The sequence below is a fragment of the Hyperolius riggenbachi genome, chromosome 2, assembly GCF_040937935.1.
Source record: "Hyperolius riggenbachi isolate aHypRig1 chromosome 2, aHypRig1.pri, whole genome shotgun sequence".
Taxonomy (NCBI): Eukaryota; Metazoa; Chordata; class Amphibia; order Anura; family Hyperoliidae; genus Hyperolius; species Hyperolius riggenbachi.
This window is the reverse complement of record NC_090647.1, coordinates 479,181,567-479,200,524: the sequence shown is the minus strand read 5'-3', so window position 1 is coordinate 479,200,524 and position 18,958 is coordinate 479,181,567. Positions and strand designations below refer to the sequence as shown.

Sequence of the window (18,958 nt, the reverse complement as noted above, 5' to 3'; positions counted from 1 at the left end):
TAATCTCCATTGATGGGCACAATTGATACTGAACGATTATAAAAATAGTCGTCCGATTGGATTTTGGTCAAACCAAAATTTGGATTTTCTTGATGGTTATGATAGATGGTAAGCAAAGATGGGTTCCTTGATGGTGTAGTGAACGATTTTTCTTCCAATCAGAATTTCTGATCGCTCAAACGATTTTCCACTAGAAATTGGATCGTTAGTGGCCACCTTTACTCTTACATCAAGCTGTATACTGTTGCCATGGTTTACAGCAAGCTTCCTAAAAATGCTATAGCAGTTACAGACTGATGTTGTTAGACATTATCCAATAGAATTTGGTTATAAAATGGTTCATATAGTGATACCAGCGGTACCAACCCCTTATATAAGCTCACAGCTAGGTAAATGTCGGTCCACTTGCTTTCCTAGTCTATTTAATGTGATGTTTGATGTATACATATTTATAGGTAAAAATGAGAATATTCCTTTTCCTTCCTGAAGTAAAGTCCATAAGCAATACAAGTGTATTGTAATTTATGTACAGGAGATCTAAGACTTTTGTGCATCTATTTATGTTGCAACATTTAGGCATGCAGGTCTTTATTACACTTAAGATCCTGTGTGTCATCGATCCCCCTCCCACTGCGTAGATTCAATGGCAGGAATTCTGCACCCCCTCCTATACTTCCTCAGGAAAAAAAAAGTCAAATAGGAACTTGATCTCAGAGAGAGGACATTTACTGTGGGACAGTGCAGGGAAGAGAATAGCCTGTGAATATGGTGGAAGAGGTCCAGCACAGCCCCTGGCTTATCTATGCCCAGCCTATCTAGAAATCTCCTGCTACCGGCCTCACACGGACTCTATGGACACTTACAATGCTCATTCATACCTCAAAGCTCACGCTAATGCTATTGATGTTATGGAACTGGCCACCAGGACTAAACTCTCAGGATGGTCTGGATCCCAATGGGAAGAATGTCTGTAGGTCTGATGGGTAAGTATTGAAGCCTGCTATTGGTAATCATTCTCTAGCTACAACTGAGATTTAACTTTTTCAGAGCTACAGTACACACTAATACTTTATGGGAAAGACACTGCTGGCTATCTGGGCTACTCTACAGAACTCTACAGAAATGGGAGGTGTATTCACATAATTTCTATGAAATTGGCATGCGCAGAAAGTGTGCGGCAATTTTACCATTACTTCAGTTCCGTAGCACAAGCCCAACCTGCATTGCCTAGGTAACGCATACGTTGCAAGGGTGCAGCGCACTACACACTGCCCACAGCAATTTTACCGATATCACATGACTACAGCCCATGATAGTGTGATGGTAGTGTGTATTTCAGCAAAAGGCTTTGTCTGCAGTCATTGCCTGTGAATGATTAGTTCATATTTTTGTCAGTGCTTTGACTGGTTAGCTAAAGGGGATCTATCATTCTAGTCTAAAGGGTGTGTACACACATCCAATTGTGATTGGCCAATTTTACCACCCCCATGTAGAAAGAGAGCTTACCTACACAATCTGGTCTTAGTATTCAAAATCTGTTGCTTCTCATACTACATGGAGGTGGTAAAATTGGTCAATGATTGGCCTTTGAAAAAAGTACTTACCAGGCTTAGGTTTGCATAAACAGGCTGCCTAAACAGGCAGTGCCCTACTTACAAACTGGTTTCGTTCCAGGAGGTTGTTTGAAAGTTGAATACGTTTGAAAGTTAAGTCATGTTTTATGTATAGTGGAATGTGGATAAATTATTTTCTTTTGGACAACGTTGGATTTGAATATATAGTGTAAACCAGGGCTGGGCCGAGGCAGAGGCGAGAGAGGCTCCAGCCTCAGGGTGCAGTGTAGGAGGGGGTGCAAGTCACTCAGCTATCATTCCCCTATTGTGTTTGAAGCAGAGAGAAATAAGAAAAGGGGATACATGAAGTGACTGCAAGCCAGATAACTAGAGATTAGGGTGTTGGGGGCCCTGGGGTGCCTCTTAGTCTAATAGCAATCAGTGTGTGGCAGTTGGGGTGGGAGGGATGGAGCTTGGTGTCTCAGCTTTGGCTGCTGGAGGACCTTGTCCCGGCTCTGGTGTAAACAATATTTTAAGCCCTAGCAAGCAAGTTATACTCAATATACATTTGATATTACTTTTTAACCTTTTTTAATGGACAGCAGAGCAGTTTCATCCACCTAGCAACCTAGGCAGCTGCCTGGGGCTAGTGGGTATCAAGGGGCCCACCAACCCCCTTCTCTGACCTCTCTCCACTTCAGCTTACCAAAAGCCCCACAAGGGGAGGGGGGCACATCTGCCTCTACCTTGCCTGGGATCCCATTACATCTTAATCCATCTCTGATTGATAGGTTCTGAAGTTATTTTGTATATAAGATGAAAATGTATCTCTTGTGAGAAAAGTTAATTGAAGCAAGGCCTTTATCTGTTTATCTCAAGACTTTTCTCTCTCTATAGCTGAGGAGAGAAATAAGTAAAATTAGATAATTCATGAGAAAAGTGTTAGGAATCGGCCCCACGCCCCAGCATGCTTTAATAGTAAAAAAGCCTTGGAGCTTTTATCAGGTGTCTTTGCTTAGGTAGTAAAGCTGAAGGTCTGTCTAGTATTGGCCCCACGCGGGACTGATTTTAAACCATCGTTGCTGAGGTAATGTGAACAATTCTTCCAGGCTGTAATATTTCATTAGATGCTATCAAGTAGAATTTCCCACTGTAATTAACCTTTCAAACATCAATTTTTACATCAATTTTGATTGTTTTTTTTATTTTTGGGAGAAAAATTTGCATGTCATTTCCTGCCGATATGATCGTATTCTTTTTAAATTTTAAGTGTACCTGTAGGGAAAAAAGTGCCCAAGGCAGATAATCCAGGGGCATCCTGCATCACCCTCGAGTTCGCCGTTCCAGTGCTGGCACCCTCTTAACCTCTTCAACAAAGAGGTTTTTCGTTTGCGCCACTGCTTTCATGTCCGTGTACAAGCGCGGCGCCACTATGCAGGTACAAAACAGCATGTGGCTGTGCAGTAGTATGGAACAACATGAGTGGTTTTGTGCTACTGCGCAAGCACAGCACACTGACAGCCCATGCCTGCACAGTAGCATGAAGCCGCTTGTGTTGCGGCTGTGCTCATTCATGGAACGGGGTGCAGCCTCAAACTTTCAGAGGGTCCTGGGTAACGGAGATAGTGTGGAGGCGGAATGAGAGGGTTCCCTGTCATCCGGAAGATCTGTATGTTGGGTGTACCCAGAAAGGGGGAAGTGTTGCCTTGAATAGTACTATCTGCTGGATAATTGCAGTTATACACAGTGGCATGCAGTTTAATTGAGCCCACATGTTCTTTGGTTTTTAAAGAGGATTACCTCTACAGAAGTAGGTATCTGCCTTTTGTCCTCCATTAACCAGTTATTGTCCTGGGTGCAGTATATCTATGCCCCTTGACACTTCATCTTAGCTCCAGGGGTGTAGATATACGTACCTCACCACAATCGGTCGCTCCGTGCTCCTGCGCACGTTCTTGTTGCCAAAGGTTAGTACACGTTTTCCAATTAACAGATCAAATTGCCTGTAATGAATGACCACGGCATCAGCGAGATGCCGATCGGCGAGATGCCGTTAGTCATTCTCTAAAGTGAAAGTAAAGGCATACACACATTACTTCCAGTGTACTGTCCACAGTACCCAGGAATAACCTGGGGGGGCATCTAGTAGCCAAAAAGTAAAAAGACACCCTACAAACATTATATTAAAGAACAATAAATAAATTCCTATTTAATAATGCCCTTTACTCCCCACACCCCATAGTTACAAAAAAAAATACAAAAATCGTTACCTTACGAAATTTTTTAATATGTATGTCATGAGGGTATATTAATGTTATTTTTGCAAATAAGAGCTTGTAATTAGTGATATGTCTAAACAAATGCAATACAGAAAAAATACACTTTTTTTTCTAAATAAAATATTGTCGTCATACATTGTATTAGGGACATAATTCAAACGTTGTAATACCTGGGACAAATGGGCAAATAAAATGTGTGGGTTTTATCCACAGTAACATGTTCTATTTTAAAACGATAATGGCTGAAACTGAGAAATGTTTCTTAATATTCCACTTAAAATGCATTTAGAATAAAATAACTCTTAGCAAAAAGTTCCACCCAAAGACAGCCTAATTGGTGTAAAAAGTAATGAACGTTATTGGCGAAACGAATGGTGGGAGTGTTAACATGTGAAAATTGCTTTGGTCCTTAAAGTGAACCTGAAGCAAGGAAAATTATTTAAAATAACCACATGATGTAGCTGCAAATGAATATTATATACTAAACTCACTGTCAGTTCCTCTCATTTTCTTCTTACAGTGATCCTTTCCAGTTCTGACAATATTTTGTCAGAACTGAAATATACCAGTTGCTGACAGTTATATATCAGCAGCTGTCAGTTATAACTGAGTGCGCAAGGTAATGCCCATGTTTCCCTATGGCTCAAGTGGGCGATATCACAGTTTAACAGTGTGCTGACCAGGAAGCTGTTATGGGGTAATGGCCATTTTTAAAATGGAGGACAGAGAAATCCATTGATCACAGTGGACAAATGGGACGCAGGAGAGGAGAAAGAGATTGAGGAGTAGACTACACAGGAGGTAAGTATGACCTGTGTATAGTTATTTTGACTTTTTATTTTCAGTTCAGGTTCTCTTTAAGGGTAACACCACATGCAGTGGTCAAGTAATCACAAGTTTGGCCAACCAAATCGTCCCATGCATGGCCCGTGTAACAGGAGCATTCTGGGAATGTTTATCATAGAGGCTTTCTGCCCTCCATGTACAGTGCTGGCTCAAAAGAGTATGTGGCTGCACAGTAGCATGGAGCAACACAAGCGGCTTTGTTCTACTGCACATGCACACTGACAGTCCGTGCCTGCGCAGTAGCATGAAGCTGCTCGTCTTGCGGCCATGCTCATTCATTGGAGTGCAGCTGCAAACTTTCAGGGGGTCCTGGATAACAGGGGTAGTGCGGAGGAGGATCCAGAGGATTCCCTCTACCGAAGTAAGTATCTTCCCCCCACCCCCGTAAAAGTCACAAGTTTGCTTTAACATCAGTTGGCCAACCCAATTGTCCCAGGTGTGGCCCATGTAAACAGGAGCATTCTGGGAAACTGATGTCATATGTAACATGCAAAAAAAGTAGAAAGCGGGGGCACAAGGCTGCAAGGCATGTCACCCTTTGGTAGCAGATTGCTATGGTAACATGCTTGTTAATGCACGTGTTATCCAGAAATGTACTGTAGAAAGTGTGTTTGGATAGTGTGGTCCATTACAATGCAGAGATGTGAACATGCCCATACAGTTGTATGGGAATTGCATTCAAGCGCAGCAACGCACAGAGCAGCAACACAATAGTGTAAACGCATCCTATGTTTTATGTGTTTACATATAAATAAGCCAAACTAAGGTGTTCTGTTAACCCTTAGGCCCGGTTCACATTAGCATTTTTTTCCGTAAATTTATACTGTACAAACGGAACAGATGTGAAAGGATACCAATGTTAACCTATGGATCCATTCACATGCGTCCGTTGGTATGGATACGTTTCATACGTTCCGGTCCCCGGATCTAAAAATTGCTGCAGGCCCTAATTTTCAAGACCGTTCTGCCCAGCGAAACGGAACCGGACAAAAAATGCTGCAGCAATGGGACAATGGAAAACGGAACGTTTCCTTACACTAGCGAAGAAACGGACCGTTCCACGGGGTATGGGGGCATGGGCCGATGCAAACCTGAGCAACAGGAGGGTAGGGTAGGGTGCAGCAGCCAGGCGGTTGGGTGAGGGAGGGTTTATACATACCTAATCTTCTGTTGCAGCTGGCGGTAGCGGCATCCATCTTCTTCCGCGTCATGTGACTAGTCACATGACGCGCTGTGTAGTCACAGCGGAAGAAGAGGAAGCCTCTACCGCCAGTTGCTACTAAAGATTAGGTATGTATTTGCTGAGTGAAAACGGATCCAATCAATCATTAATCAGATCCGTTTTCACTATGTGAACCGGACCGCGGACAGAGCCATCCAGATCCGGTGAAGCGGAGACCGGATCCGCTCACCGGATCCTTTTGGCTCCAAATGCAGATGTGAACCTGGCCTTACACTGCTAGCTATTTTTAAAAAGGCTACACACCAGTTCCAGTTATGTTTGTATTATATATATTAACCACTTTATGTCATACCTACTTATTAAAACGTCCTGTGTTGAGCCTGTTAACGGCTCCAGGATGTTTTAATAAATCGCTTGCTCCCGCCGTTGCTCTGCACAAAATCAGTTTAAAAAAATTACATAAATAGTTGGCCTAGGGACTCAGCTTTTTTAATCTATCTTTTATGAGGGAATATTACTATTACTTTGCTACATAGGGGCTTGTAATTATGGACCGGACAAAGAAAAAACAGAAAAATAACACCTATATTTCCAAATAATATATTGTTGCCATACATTGTGATAGGGACATAATTTAAATGGTTTAATAATCGGGACAACAGGGCAAATAAAATGTGTGGGTTTTATTTACTGGAGAACGTTTTATTTTAAGACTATAATGGCCGAAAACTGAGAAATAATTATTTTTTTCCCCTTTTTTCTTCTTTTTCCCATTAAAATGCATTTAGAATAAAAAAATTCTTAGCAAAATGTACTACCCACAGAAAGCCTAATTGGTGACGAAAAAAACAAGGTATAGATCATTTTGTTGAGATAAGTAGTAATAAAGTTATTGGCGAATAACAGGGAGGAGCAATGACAGGTGAAATTGCTCTTGTCCGTTAGGGTAAAAACCCCTATGGGATGAAGTGGTGAAATATGAGAAGTTAAAAATTTGATGATAGATCAAAACAATTATAGGGTGCAGCACACTGTACTTACCACATCTAGCAATACAGATTTAAAAGGGTTACTACAGACCGGTCTTGTCTGACCAATATGCTCAGTTTTTATGAAGAAGTGAAAGCAAATTTAGATTTTGGAAAAGCAATAGATTTAGTATACTCAAACTTTGCAAAGACTTTTCATACTGTTCCCCACAATAGCCTGATGCAGAAGCTGGGAGTACAGGTAGTAGGAAAACTAGGTACAGGACAGAAGGCAGTGGTAAACAGATCACACTCTAAATGGGAAACTGAGAACAGAGGAGAACCACAAGGGTCGATGTTAGGGCCATTCCCTTTCAACTGGCACAGGATTACTACTCTGAGTTGCCCTGAGAGGCTTGGGCCTGACTCGGGATTACCGCCAAGGAGGTTAATGGATGGAATACAGAATAATGTTGCCATCTATGTAGATTATACAAAATTATGCAGCATTATCTGCATTAATCAGAATAGTGGTATATTGAATTTGGGCTATGTTCAGTAAAAAAAATTCTGTACCGTGTTAGCCAAACAATATATGTAGGTAGAAAAAAAACAAAGTCTTGTAAAAGTAATACCTTTTAATGGCTAACTGATAAAGTTAAACAGTGCAAACTTTCTGTTATCTAGTCCCAGAAATAATGCACAGGGAGCACTCAGCAATATCATTACTGCTGCAGGCTGTGTAGTGCGCATTTTGCAGTTAGCTCAACCCGTGTAACCTGGGTAACACTCACATTACTAGGGTTATGTGCTCTACGCAAGTAACAGTGCACTTTTCAAGGTCATGCACCTTGTACATGTCAGTGGCAGAGTACCATACAAAATAAATGGCACAAAGCTGCACACATCAGATTTGAAGAAGGACTTGGGACACTGGTTGATAACAAATGAAACGTATTCAACGGCAAGCAGAAGCAACTAAAGCAAATACAATTCTGGGATGCATGAAACGGGAAATTAAATCTCACTGCAGTGTTGAAGTAAATCTGTATGAAACTTAGCTTCCATTAATCATATCTCTGTCATGTTCTACATACCTAAGTACTTTTACTAATGCACACTGTCATCTAACCTTGCTGGACAGAGTTGCAGAATATGTTGTCTCTACCTTATGGGAGCTGCCACCTTGTTTCTTGAAAACTCTGAACATGATATTACCTCCATAACTCATGATTATCCGAATATGTTTTCAGACAATAAAAGGTTATATCCAGCTCTATTACCCATTACACTTGCTGACATATACCCTTTTTCATTACCAATACCACTCATTGCAAATCTGTGTAAAAAACACCCATAGCCCATTACTATCACGAGCACCAAAGCCTCTACGCCCTATTGTTTAATTGTACACCCAACCTTTTATGCTATCTCCACTAAGCAATTTTTCATATGGTATGCTTTATGATATGTAATATATTAATATGCATCTTGTAACTGCAGAATTCACTATAGCATAATGTACTGTCTCTTGTCTACAGTTTTGTCCCCACGTTTATTGCCTGATGAAGCGGGCTCGGCCTGCGAAACATGTTGCACTTTTGGGGTACTATATAATAAATGTAATTATTATTATTTATTATTATTTATTAGATTTATATAGCGCCAACATATTACGCAGCGCTGTACAATAAATAGGATTACAGACAATGATAACAGGGTTGACAGAACAATACAGGTAACAGACCATAGATATAACAATACAGGTAATAGCAATAAGATACACAACACAATGCAGATAATAGTACAATGCCAGATCATAAACTGTAATGGTAGTGGTAAAAAATTACCAGTTCCAAATTCTGGGTAAAGTGCACACAGTCAAGTATGATACACAAGGGGGGAGGGCCCTGCCAAAGGCTTACAATCTAGAGGGAGGGGCTGGTGACACAAAAGGAGGGGGTGCATCAAGAAGTTATTGGCAGAAAGGATTAGGGTAGTGTTGAGTTGATGTAGGCCTCCTTGAAGAAGTGAGTTTTGAGTGCTTTTTTGAAGGTGTTGAAGGTGGGAGAGAGCCTGATGGGCAGTGGGAGAGAGTTCCACAGGATAGGGGCAGCTCTAGTGAAGTCCTGCAGTCTGGCATGGGAGTGCGAGATGCGTGGGGTGGTTAAGAGAAGGTCGTTGGAGGAGCGAAGTGGGCGGCCAGGTGTATATCTGCTGACCAGAGATGTAGGTAGGGCAGGACTTGTGTATGGATTTGTATGCCAAACATAGGATCTTGAAGCTGATTCTGAAGTGAATTGGAAGCCAATGAAGCGATTTGCGTAGGGGAGTTGTGGAGACAGAGCGGTGGGAGGAGTAGATGAGTCTGGCTGCTGCGTTCATGATGGATTTTAGGGGGGGCGATGCGGTTTTGAGGTAGGCCTGACAAGAGGGAGTTGCAGTATTCCAGGCGGGAGATGATGAGGGCATGGACAAGGAGATTGGTAGTGTCTGGGGTCAGGAAAGGCCGGATCTTGGAGATGTTGCGTAAGTGGAAATAGCAGGCTCTAGCTACGGTTTGGATGTGGGTGGTGAAGGAGAGGGCCGAGTCTAGGGTGACACCCAGGCAGCGGGCTTGTGTGGTTGGATGAATGATTGTGCCATTGACAGTGACATAGAGGTCAGTGGGGGGTGAAGCAGCACGGGGCGGGAAGATTAGGAGCTCAGTCTTATCCAGGTTTAATTTTAGGAACCTGGCAGACATCCACGATGAAATAGCTGAGAGACCAGAGGACACCTTCTCCATGGTGGTGGTGGAGAGGTCAGTGGTATGGAGGTAAATCTGGGTGTCATCTGCATATAGGTGATAGTTGAAACCCAGAGAGGAGAGGAGTTTTCCGATGGAGGCGGTGTAAATGGAGAACAGCAGGGGACCAAGAACAGAGCCTTGGAGGACCCCAACTGAAAGTGGAAAGGAGGTTGAGGAGGAACCATTGAAGGAGGTCTTGAAGGAGCGATTTGAGAGGTAGGAGGAAAACCATGCTAGGGCACGGTCTTGGATACCCACAGATTGCAGGGACTGGAGTAGCAGGTCTAGGAGAAGGATAGTGTATTTTCCTTCGGCCTTGGCAAGCGTGAGGTCATTGACGACCTTGGTGAGGGCAGTCTCGGTGGAGTGGCCTGGCCGAAATCCTGATTGTAGGGGGTCAAACAGGGAGTTGGAGTCAAGGTAATGGGTCATGCGTTGGTGGACTAAACGCTCCAGGAGTTTAGATGCAAAAGGGAGTAAGGAGATGGGATGGTAGCTGGATGGAAGTGAGGGGTCTAGTGAGGGTTTTTTAAGTAGGGGAAGTACAGTGGCCTGTTTGAAGTCAGAGGGGAAGGTACCCGTGGAGAGGGAGAGGTTAAACAGAGTGGTGAGGACAGGAGCCAGAACAGGGAAGTGAGGACGGAGGCATTTGGATGGCACAGGGTCTAGGGGGCTGGAGGTGGCAGGAGAAGTGGCTAGGAGATGGCTGACTTGGTCCTCTGTGATAGGAGAAAAGGCAGTGAGTGGTGGGTGGGGTGGGGAATAGGTATTGGTGGGGGAGGAAGAGGTGGTGGAGTGGAGGCATGAGATTTCCCGTCGGATGCTGGCTATTTTGTCGGTAAAGTGGGTGGACAGATCAGTGGCTGAGAGGGCGGAGGTGGGGGGAGGAGTGGTGGGGTTAAGGAGGGAGTTGAAGGTGGCGAAGAGGCGCCGAGGGTTGGAGGCTTGGGATCCGATCAAGGCAGCAAAGTATTTTTGTTTAGCATCAGTTAATGCGGTATAGAACAGCTGCAGGTTGGCCTTGTACGCCAAGAAGTCGGAGTTGCTGCGGGATTTCCTCCATTTGCGTTCATAGGTGCGTGTCTGTTTTTGGAGGTTGCGAGTGTGTGCATTGTGCCAGGGCTGGGGGTTGATGGGACGGCTGGGGCGGAATGTGGGGGGTGCAGCAATGTCTAGGGCTGCTGAAAGGGCCTGGTTGTATTTGGCCACGGCTTGGTTTGGGCAGGTAACGTTTGGGAGGGTGGATGTGAGGGAGTGGAGGGGGTTGGCTAGTGCAGTTGGGTCTAGGTTATGCAAATCTCTCTGCCAACGACCTGAGGGTGGTGGAGGGTTGGGGGAGCATGATGGGGAGATGGAGAAAGTGAGAAGGTGATGGTCGGAGAGGGGGAAGGGTGTGATGTCCAGGTTGGGGAGGGTGGCGGATTTTGAGAGGATCAGGTCGAGAGTGTGGCCAGCACGGTGGGTGGGGGAATTGGTGTGTTGGGAGAGGCCAAGGGAAGTAGTAAGGGAGAGCAGTTGAGAGGCTTCAGGGGAGTAAGGACTGTCCATGGGGATGTTGAAGTCCCCAAGTATGATTGTGGGGAGGTCAGAGGAGAGGATGTGTGGGAGCCAAGAGGCCAGGTTGTCCAGGAATTGTTTAATGGAGGTGGATGGGGGGCGGTAAAGGACTGCGATGACTGCTGGAAGGGGATGGTAGAGGCGGATAACATGTGTCTCAAAGGATGTAAAGTTTAAGGAAGGGGGTGGCGTGAGGACACGGAAAGTGCAGGACGGGGAGAGGAGCAGACCCACCCCTCCCCCAGACCTGTTTTCTGGTCTGGGGGTGTGACTGAGGTGAAGCCCCCCATAGGAGAGGGCCGCTGCTGCAGCAGAGTCAGAGGGGGTGAGCCATGTCTCTGTGAGGGCATGGAGGGTGAGGGAGTTGGAGAGGAAAAGGTCATGGATTTCAGTTAGTTTATTACGGACTGATCTAGCATTTCAGAGGAGAGACGAGTGGTGTGCTTGTGAAAGGTCTGGATGGGAATGAGGGAGGAGAGGGAGTGAGTGTGGGTGCGGGAAGGAACTGTGAGGGGGGTGGAGACATGTTTAGAGTGGGGTGTGCATGGAGTCAGTGATGGAGTGGTATGGGAGTTGCGTGGGGTTGGAGGGCAAAATGGGAGGCTAGAGTTACATAAGGTGACCTTAGTGAGGACTAGGTGGTGAAAGAGCAGGTGGAGGAAGAGCATATTGTGATATGTAGATAGAGGAGGAAGAGGTGTGCAGAAAGGTGGAGGAGTCATGGAGTTTGAGAGTAGGGAGAGATGGTTTGTGCAGGCCGAGATGTTTGGCAGTGTTTAAAGTTGTAAATAATGCAAATACCTCAGTGGCTGCTTAATGCTGCTGTATTGCTGGTGAATTCTGGTAAATTCAATTAGTAAGATCCTTAAAATGCGAGCCGACAATCGTCAAAGCCGATTACACAGCATCCTTATGAACATCCACACAGCCCTAGTGTTTGAATAAGATTGGTCTAGAGACCATTAGCCTCCACTACAATCAGCTGTGAGCTGGGCAGGAAGTTGACCAGCATGGGGGTGGACTATGCAAATACTTAGAACTGGGTGGATGAGAAGGTGTGAATTGAGCAGACAGTAAGATAACAATAGCTTGGGGGGGGTTACAGGTAAATGAAAGCAATTTAGATATTAGAGTAAGGGCAGATCAGAAAAAATAATTAAGTCACATACACAGGCAGATGCAATTTGAGAATCGTGTGCAGATGGAGAAAGTCACATACACAGGCAGATGCAATTTGAGAATCGTGTGCAGATGGAGAAAGTCACATACACAGGCAGATGCAATTTGAGAATCGTGTGCAGATGGAGAAAGTCACATACACAGGCAGATGCAATTTGAGAATCGTGTGCAGATGGAGAAAGTCACATACCTGTGAAAAGACAGTCTTTCGTGTCTGCTTTATGGAGGTAAGTCCACCGCTTCCTCCAAGCAAATTTTAAAGGTTTTATCCACTTTTATTCTACTGGCGCCTCTGTTCTCCTACTGCAAAATCGTGTCCATCCCTGGTGGAGGGGCGATCTACCCCTTTTTCTCATCTACAGAGAGCGACTTCTTAACCCTGAGTGAGGACAGGTCTAATCTCCTCACCTGCTTATACAGTGGTTGCCTGTGTGGTAACCCACGTTTGTGAGTATATTCTTCTCACTGATTTGCCTTACTTTGTTTATGTTTTAACATACTACACTATATTGGGCTCTCGGTTTCTCTACATTTTATATCCACCTCTAAGTTCCTTTGAGAGTGAAAGTGTTTAAACACAAAGGTCAAACAGTCAGCACTGTACGATCACAGCTCTTCACTCTAGACGTATCCAATACCCCTCTTCCCATGAGAAATCCATTTATCTAATATATATATATATATATATATATATATATATATATATATATATATATATATATATATATATATATATATATATATATATATATATATATATATATATACATATATATATATTTATATATGTATATACCGTATATACCGTATATCAATCTTAGTTTAATAGTAAAGATGATTGATTACCCGCAGGCTCATTGTGGTTCAAACAACATGAACAAATTACAAAGTGATTATCTATCATTTTTTTTGATCTATCATCTACTTTTTAACTTCTCGCTTTGCAGTATATTGGTTTATAATTTCCCCTATTGCAATCTTTCGCTAAAGTTCCTCTTTACGGTGTGTATGACATTATCTTTGTCAAGAGGAAATTGTTTGCAAAAGTTCATGTATACTTTAAGATACAGCTAGAACAGGTAGAAATCCTACTTCATCTTTAGAGTACTACAACAGAATGATAATTTTTATAATGCATGTTGTTGCTAAGTACCTACTGATTGCACAACCCAGCAGTAAGCACTGTACTGTGGAGAACCAGCCTGGCATACTTATGGGTCAAGTCAGTTAACAGTTGTAAAACAGACAATTGGCTCGGACATAATTTCCTGGAATTGCTCAGGATACGCTTCTTAAATGACATTAATATCTGCAGAAATAACAGACTGTCTAGAGCAGGAAAACACAGAGGATATATAAATATAAATGCCAATTTAATCAACTGCATTCCATGTTTCCACTATAATTACAATTGCCAAACGTTCATCTGTCTGTCCATTCGCTGATCTATGCTGTATATTTGCTGGGTGATATGGGTCAGTATTCAGAATGTGTTGGAAAGTCTGTTTATAAGTGAATGATGTTGGGGTCATGGAGAGGTTAGTTGTCCATAAAGAGGTGATGCACCTACAGTATGTCTTGGAATACATGGTAACTCCAGTGGACGCTGATGCGGTAGGGTGGCAACGTTAGCACCAGACATGCTATATAGGCATTAGAGTTTCTAAGAAATGTATAGTTGTAGGAGTTTCAGACACAGGCATGGGCATAACAATACCCCCCGCAACCCCGAGAACTTTAGGGGCTCCTCCTCCTCCCATCCGCATGCTGAGTAGTGCCGGGAGCGTTATATATACCTGCTTCCAGCACCACATATCTCCATGTATCACAGCAGAAGCTCTCAGCTGATGTCGCCTAGCTTCCGATTACATGATTCACATCAGTCATTTGATAGGGAGCCAGTGAATGGCAACAGAAAGAGTGTGCTGTGATGCACCAATGAAACCTGCAGCACTGGAAGCAGGCAATATTACACTCGCTACCTGTTCCAGTGCTGCGGGTCTCCTCCATGCATCACAGAACTCTCTCTCTGCTGCCATTCACCAGCTTCCTATCACATGACCGAAGCAAGTTGTGATGGGAGCTCGGCGATGGTCAGCAGAGAATACTGCTGCTGCAAGCATACCATGCAGAACCATGTTGTAGAACGGGAGGTATCTAATGGAGGCTCAATATAAATTGACTTGGAATACTCTCTCTGTTGGGAGGTTGCTGGTACTGAATATGGTAGCTTGAACCAACCAATAATAGTGAGAAATCAACAGCCCCCATTATCAGATCTGAAATTATTTTCCCCACACGTTAAACAATTGCCAGACCTTAATGCTGAAAGTTGTTGGAACGATCATGCCTAATATTGTTGTTTACTATGAACAGATATGGCTTCCGTGTGGTGCCATGTATTGTACAGTAGTTTTTTTCTTTTTTTTTTTTATTATTTTAACCAGAATTAAGCATATTTAAAATTATACATGTATTTTCTGTATTTTGCATTCACAAAGCACCAGTAAAACTGCCATGTACAAATAGTACAAACCACAGTTAGGTAGCTTGCATTGCACATTTAGCGCAATACACATTACCTAGGTAACGCATACATAGTCAGGCAATGTACTTGTTAGAAATGCAGGTCGTGCTAATTGTGCAACTGACGTGCGCTATCTAACCATCCATAGTACCAGTACCATTTCCATGCGTCCTCTGTGCACAGCAGTTTTACACCACTTAAGTTTAAACAGTAACCAATGCCAGGCCGAGGCAGAGGCGAGAGAGGCTCCAGCCTCAGGGCGCAGTGTAGGAGGGGGCGCACAACTCACTCAGCTATCATTCCCCTATTGTGTTTGAAGCAAAGAGAAATAAGAAAAGGTGTTACATGGCAGTGACTGCAAGCCAGATATAACTAGAGATTAAGGTGTGTATGTGTATGTGTGTGTGTGCGTGCGTGAGTGCGTGCGTGTGTGTGCGTGCGTGTGTGTGTGAAGGGGGGTGGGCCTTAGGCGCCGCGTACTCTAAAAGCAATAAGTGTGTGACAGTGGGGGTGGGAGGGATGGTGGGGAGCCTTGGGTGCTGGGGGACCTTGTCCAGGCTCTGACAGTAACTGCAGGAAGGAGTTTGCATATTGATCTTGCTTATTTTTCTTTTTCTATTACCTTCTCCCTTTTACAAGTTGCATCATTTGGTTAGCATTTTAATACACTTGCATCTTTTCTGTCTTTTATTTTTTTTTCCATTCAAGTTAATTTCCAATGTTGAATAATAGAAATGGTTTGTTGACAGCATTTTCTTTAAATGCAGAAGAACAATAAATGTATATAATGGTGCAGTTGAGGCCAAAGTTATTAGCCCCACCTTATGCAATTAGACAACACTCTGGATTGCTCTATGAAAATGGCCATAACAACAAGTGTTTGTTATTTTGGAAAAAAAATACACCATAAAAAAACAATGCCCACCAAGTTTAATTAGTATATATTATTGATACACCGAGTTGAAACAAGAAAGGACAATAATAAGACATCCAAAATTATTACCCCTCTGGCCATTAAAGGGACCCTGAACAGTGACCCTGACCCTGAAAAAAAAAACAATCTGGACAAACCTGGGGCTTCTTTTGCCCCCCCCCCCCCCCCCTCCCGTAGCTCGCAAGGTCCCTCGGCATCCTCTGGTTCATTTCCATGGTCCCCCCACTTATGGCTCCGGTGAATGTCATTGTAGGTGTGTTTTGAAAGCAAACATTCACATGGGGCTAATATTTTTAACCACCCCATTTTTACTACATTTGATATAAAGGTTGCCTAAAAATGTATTTCGTATTACGAAAATGTACCAAAAGCTATTCAATAGAACTGATGAATTTTTGATTATATCAAGTTACTTCAATGCTGCAAACATTAGGAAGAAGTTTAGGAAAATGTTCCAGAATTCCTGGGGGGGGGGCTAATAGTTATGGTTTCAACTGTATGTCTCTGCAGACTCTCAGACTTTTTTGAATCTACTCACATTTAACCACTTCAGGACCACAGTCTTTCTACCCCTTAAGGACCAGGCACTTTTTTTCCATTCAGACCACTGCAGCTTTCACGGTTTATTGCTCGCTCATACAACCTACCACCTAAATGAATTTTACCTCCTTTTCTTGTCACTAATAAAGCTTTCTTTTGGTGCTATTTGATTGCTCCTGCGATTTTTACTTTTTATTATATTCATCAAAAAAGACATGAATTTTGGCAAAAAAATGATTTTTTTAACTTTCTGTGCTGACATTTTTCAAATAAAGTAAAATTTCTGTATACATGCAGCGCGAAAAATGTGGACAAACATGTTTTGGATAAAAAAAACCCCATTCAGTGTATATTTATTGGTTTGGGTAAAAGTTATAGCGTTTACAAACTATGGTGCAAAAAGTGAATTTTCCCATTTTCAAGCATCTATGACTTTTCTGACCCCCTGTCATGTTTCATGAGGGGCTAGAATTCCAGGATAGTATAAATACCCCCCAAATGACCCCATTTTGGAAAGAAGGCATCCCAAAGTATTCACTGAGTGGCATAGTGAGTTCATAGAAGATATTATTTTTTGTCACAAGTAAGCGGAAAATGACATTTTGTGACAAAAAAAAAAAAAAAAAAAGTTTCGATTTCTTCTAACTTGCGACAAAAAAAAAAAATGAAATCTGCCACGGACTCACCATGCCCCTCTCTGAATACCTTGAAGTGTCTACTTTTCAAAATGGGGTCATTTGTGGGGTGTGTTTACTGTCCTGACATTTTGGGGGTGCTAAATTGTAAGCACCCCTGTAAAGCCTAAAGGTGCTCATTGGACTTTGGACCCCTTAGCGCAGTTAGGCTGCAAAAAAGTGCCACACATGTGGTATTGCCGTACTCAGTAGAAGTAGTATAATGTGTTTTGGGGTGTATTTTTACACATACCCATGCTGGGTGGGAGAAATATCTCTGTAAATGACAATTTTTTCATTTTTTTACACACAATTGTCCATTTACAGAGTTATTTCTCCCACCCAGCATGGGTATGTGTAAAAATACACCACAAAACACATTATACTACTTCTCCCGAGTACGGCGATACCACATGTGTGGCACTTTTTTGCACCCTAACTGCGCTAAAGGGCCCAAAGTCCAATGAGTACCTTTAGGATTTCACAGGTCATTTTGCGACATTTGGTTTCAAGACTACTCCTCACGGTTTAGGGCCCCTAAAATGCCAGGGCAGTATAGGAACCCCACAAATGACCCCATTTTAGAAAGAAGACACCCCAAGGTATTCCGTTAGGAGTATGGTGAGTTCATAGAAGATTTTATTTTTTGTCACAAGTTAGCGGAACATGACACTTTGTGGAAAAAAACAATTAAAATCAATTTCCGCTAACTTGTGACAAAAAAATAAAATCTTCTATGAACTCCCCATACTCCTAACTGAATACCTTGGGGTGTCTTCTTTCTAAAATGGGGTCATTTGTGGGGTTCCTATACTGCCCTGGCATTTTAGGGGCCCTAAACCATGAGGAGTAGTCTGGAAATCAAATTCCGCAAAATGACCTGTGAAATCCTAAAGGTACTCATTGGACTTTGGGCCCTTTAGCGCAGTTAGGGTGCAAAAAAGTGCCACACATGTGGTATTGCCGTACTCGGGAGAAGTAGTATAATGTGTTTTGGGGTGTATTTTTACACATACCCATGCTGGGTGGGAGAAATATCTCTGTAAATGACAATCTTTTGATTTTTTTACACACGATTGTCCATTTACAGAGTTATTTCTCCCACCCAGCATGGGTATGTGTAAAAATACACCCCAAAACACATTGTACTACTTCTCCCGAGTACGGCGATACCACATGTGTGGCAGTTTTTTGCACCCTAACTGCGCTAAAGGGCCCAAAGTCCAATGAGTACCTTTAGGATTTCACAGGTCATTTTGCGGAATTTGATTTCCAGACTACTACTCATGGTTTAGGGCCCCTAAAATGCCAGGGCAGTATAGGAACTCCACAAATGACCCCATTTTAGAAAGAAGACACCCCAATGTATTCCGTTAGGAGTATGGTGAGTTCATAGAAGATTTTATTTTTTGTCACAAGTTAGCGGAACATGACACTTTGTGGAAAAAAACAATTAAAATCAATTTCCGCTAACTTGTGACAAATAAATAAAATCTTCTATGAACTCACCATACTCCTAACGGAATACCTTGGGGTGTCTTCTTTCTAAAATGGGGTCATTTGTGGGGTTCCTATACTGCCCTGGCATTTTAGGGGCCCTAAACCGTGAGGAGTAGTCTGGAAATCAAATTCCGCAAAATGACCTGTGAAATCCTAAAGGTACTCATTGGACTTTGGGCCCTTTAGCGCAGTTAGGGTGCAAAAAAGTGCCACACATGTGGTATCGCCGTACTCGGGAGAAGTAGTACAATGTGTTTTGGGGTGTATTTTTACACATACCCATGCTGGGTGGGAGAAATAACTCTGTAAATGGACAATTGTGTGTAAAAAAATCAAAAGATTGTCATTTACAGAGGTATTTCTCCCACCCAGCATAGGTATGTGTAAAAATACACCCCAAAACACATTATACTACTTCTCACGAGTA

At 42.9% G+C, this 18,958-nt stretch overlaps 1 protein-coding gene across 1 annotated transcript in view; it reads left to right on the top strand.

Annotated features, from left to right (window-relative positions):
- Window positions 1–744: 744 nt before the first annotated feature.
- SCARF1 (scavenger receptor class F member 1) overlaps window positions 745–18,958 on the top strand; it is a 62,172-nt gene continuing 43,958 nt past the window's right edge. Inside the window, exon 1 of the mRNA XM_068265998.1 lies at window positions 745–983. Within this exon, the coding sequence (XP_068122099.1) occupies window positions 865–983 (119 nt within the window). The 5' untranslated portion in view covers window positions 745–864. The remainder of the gene's footprint in view (window positions 984–18,958) is intronic.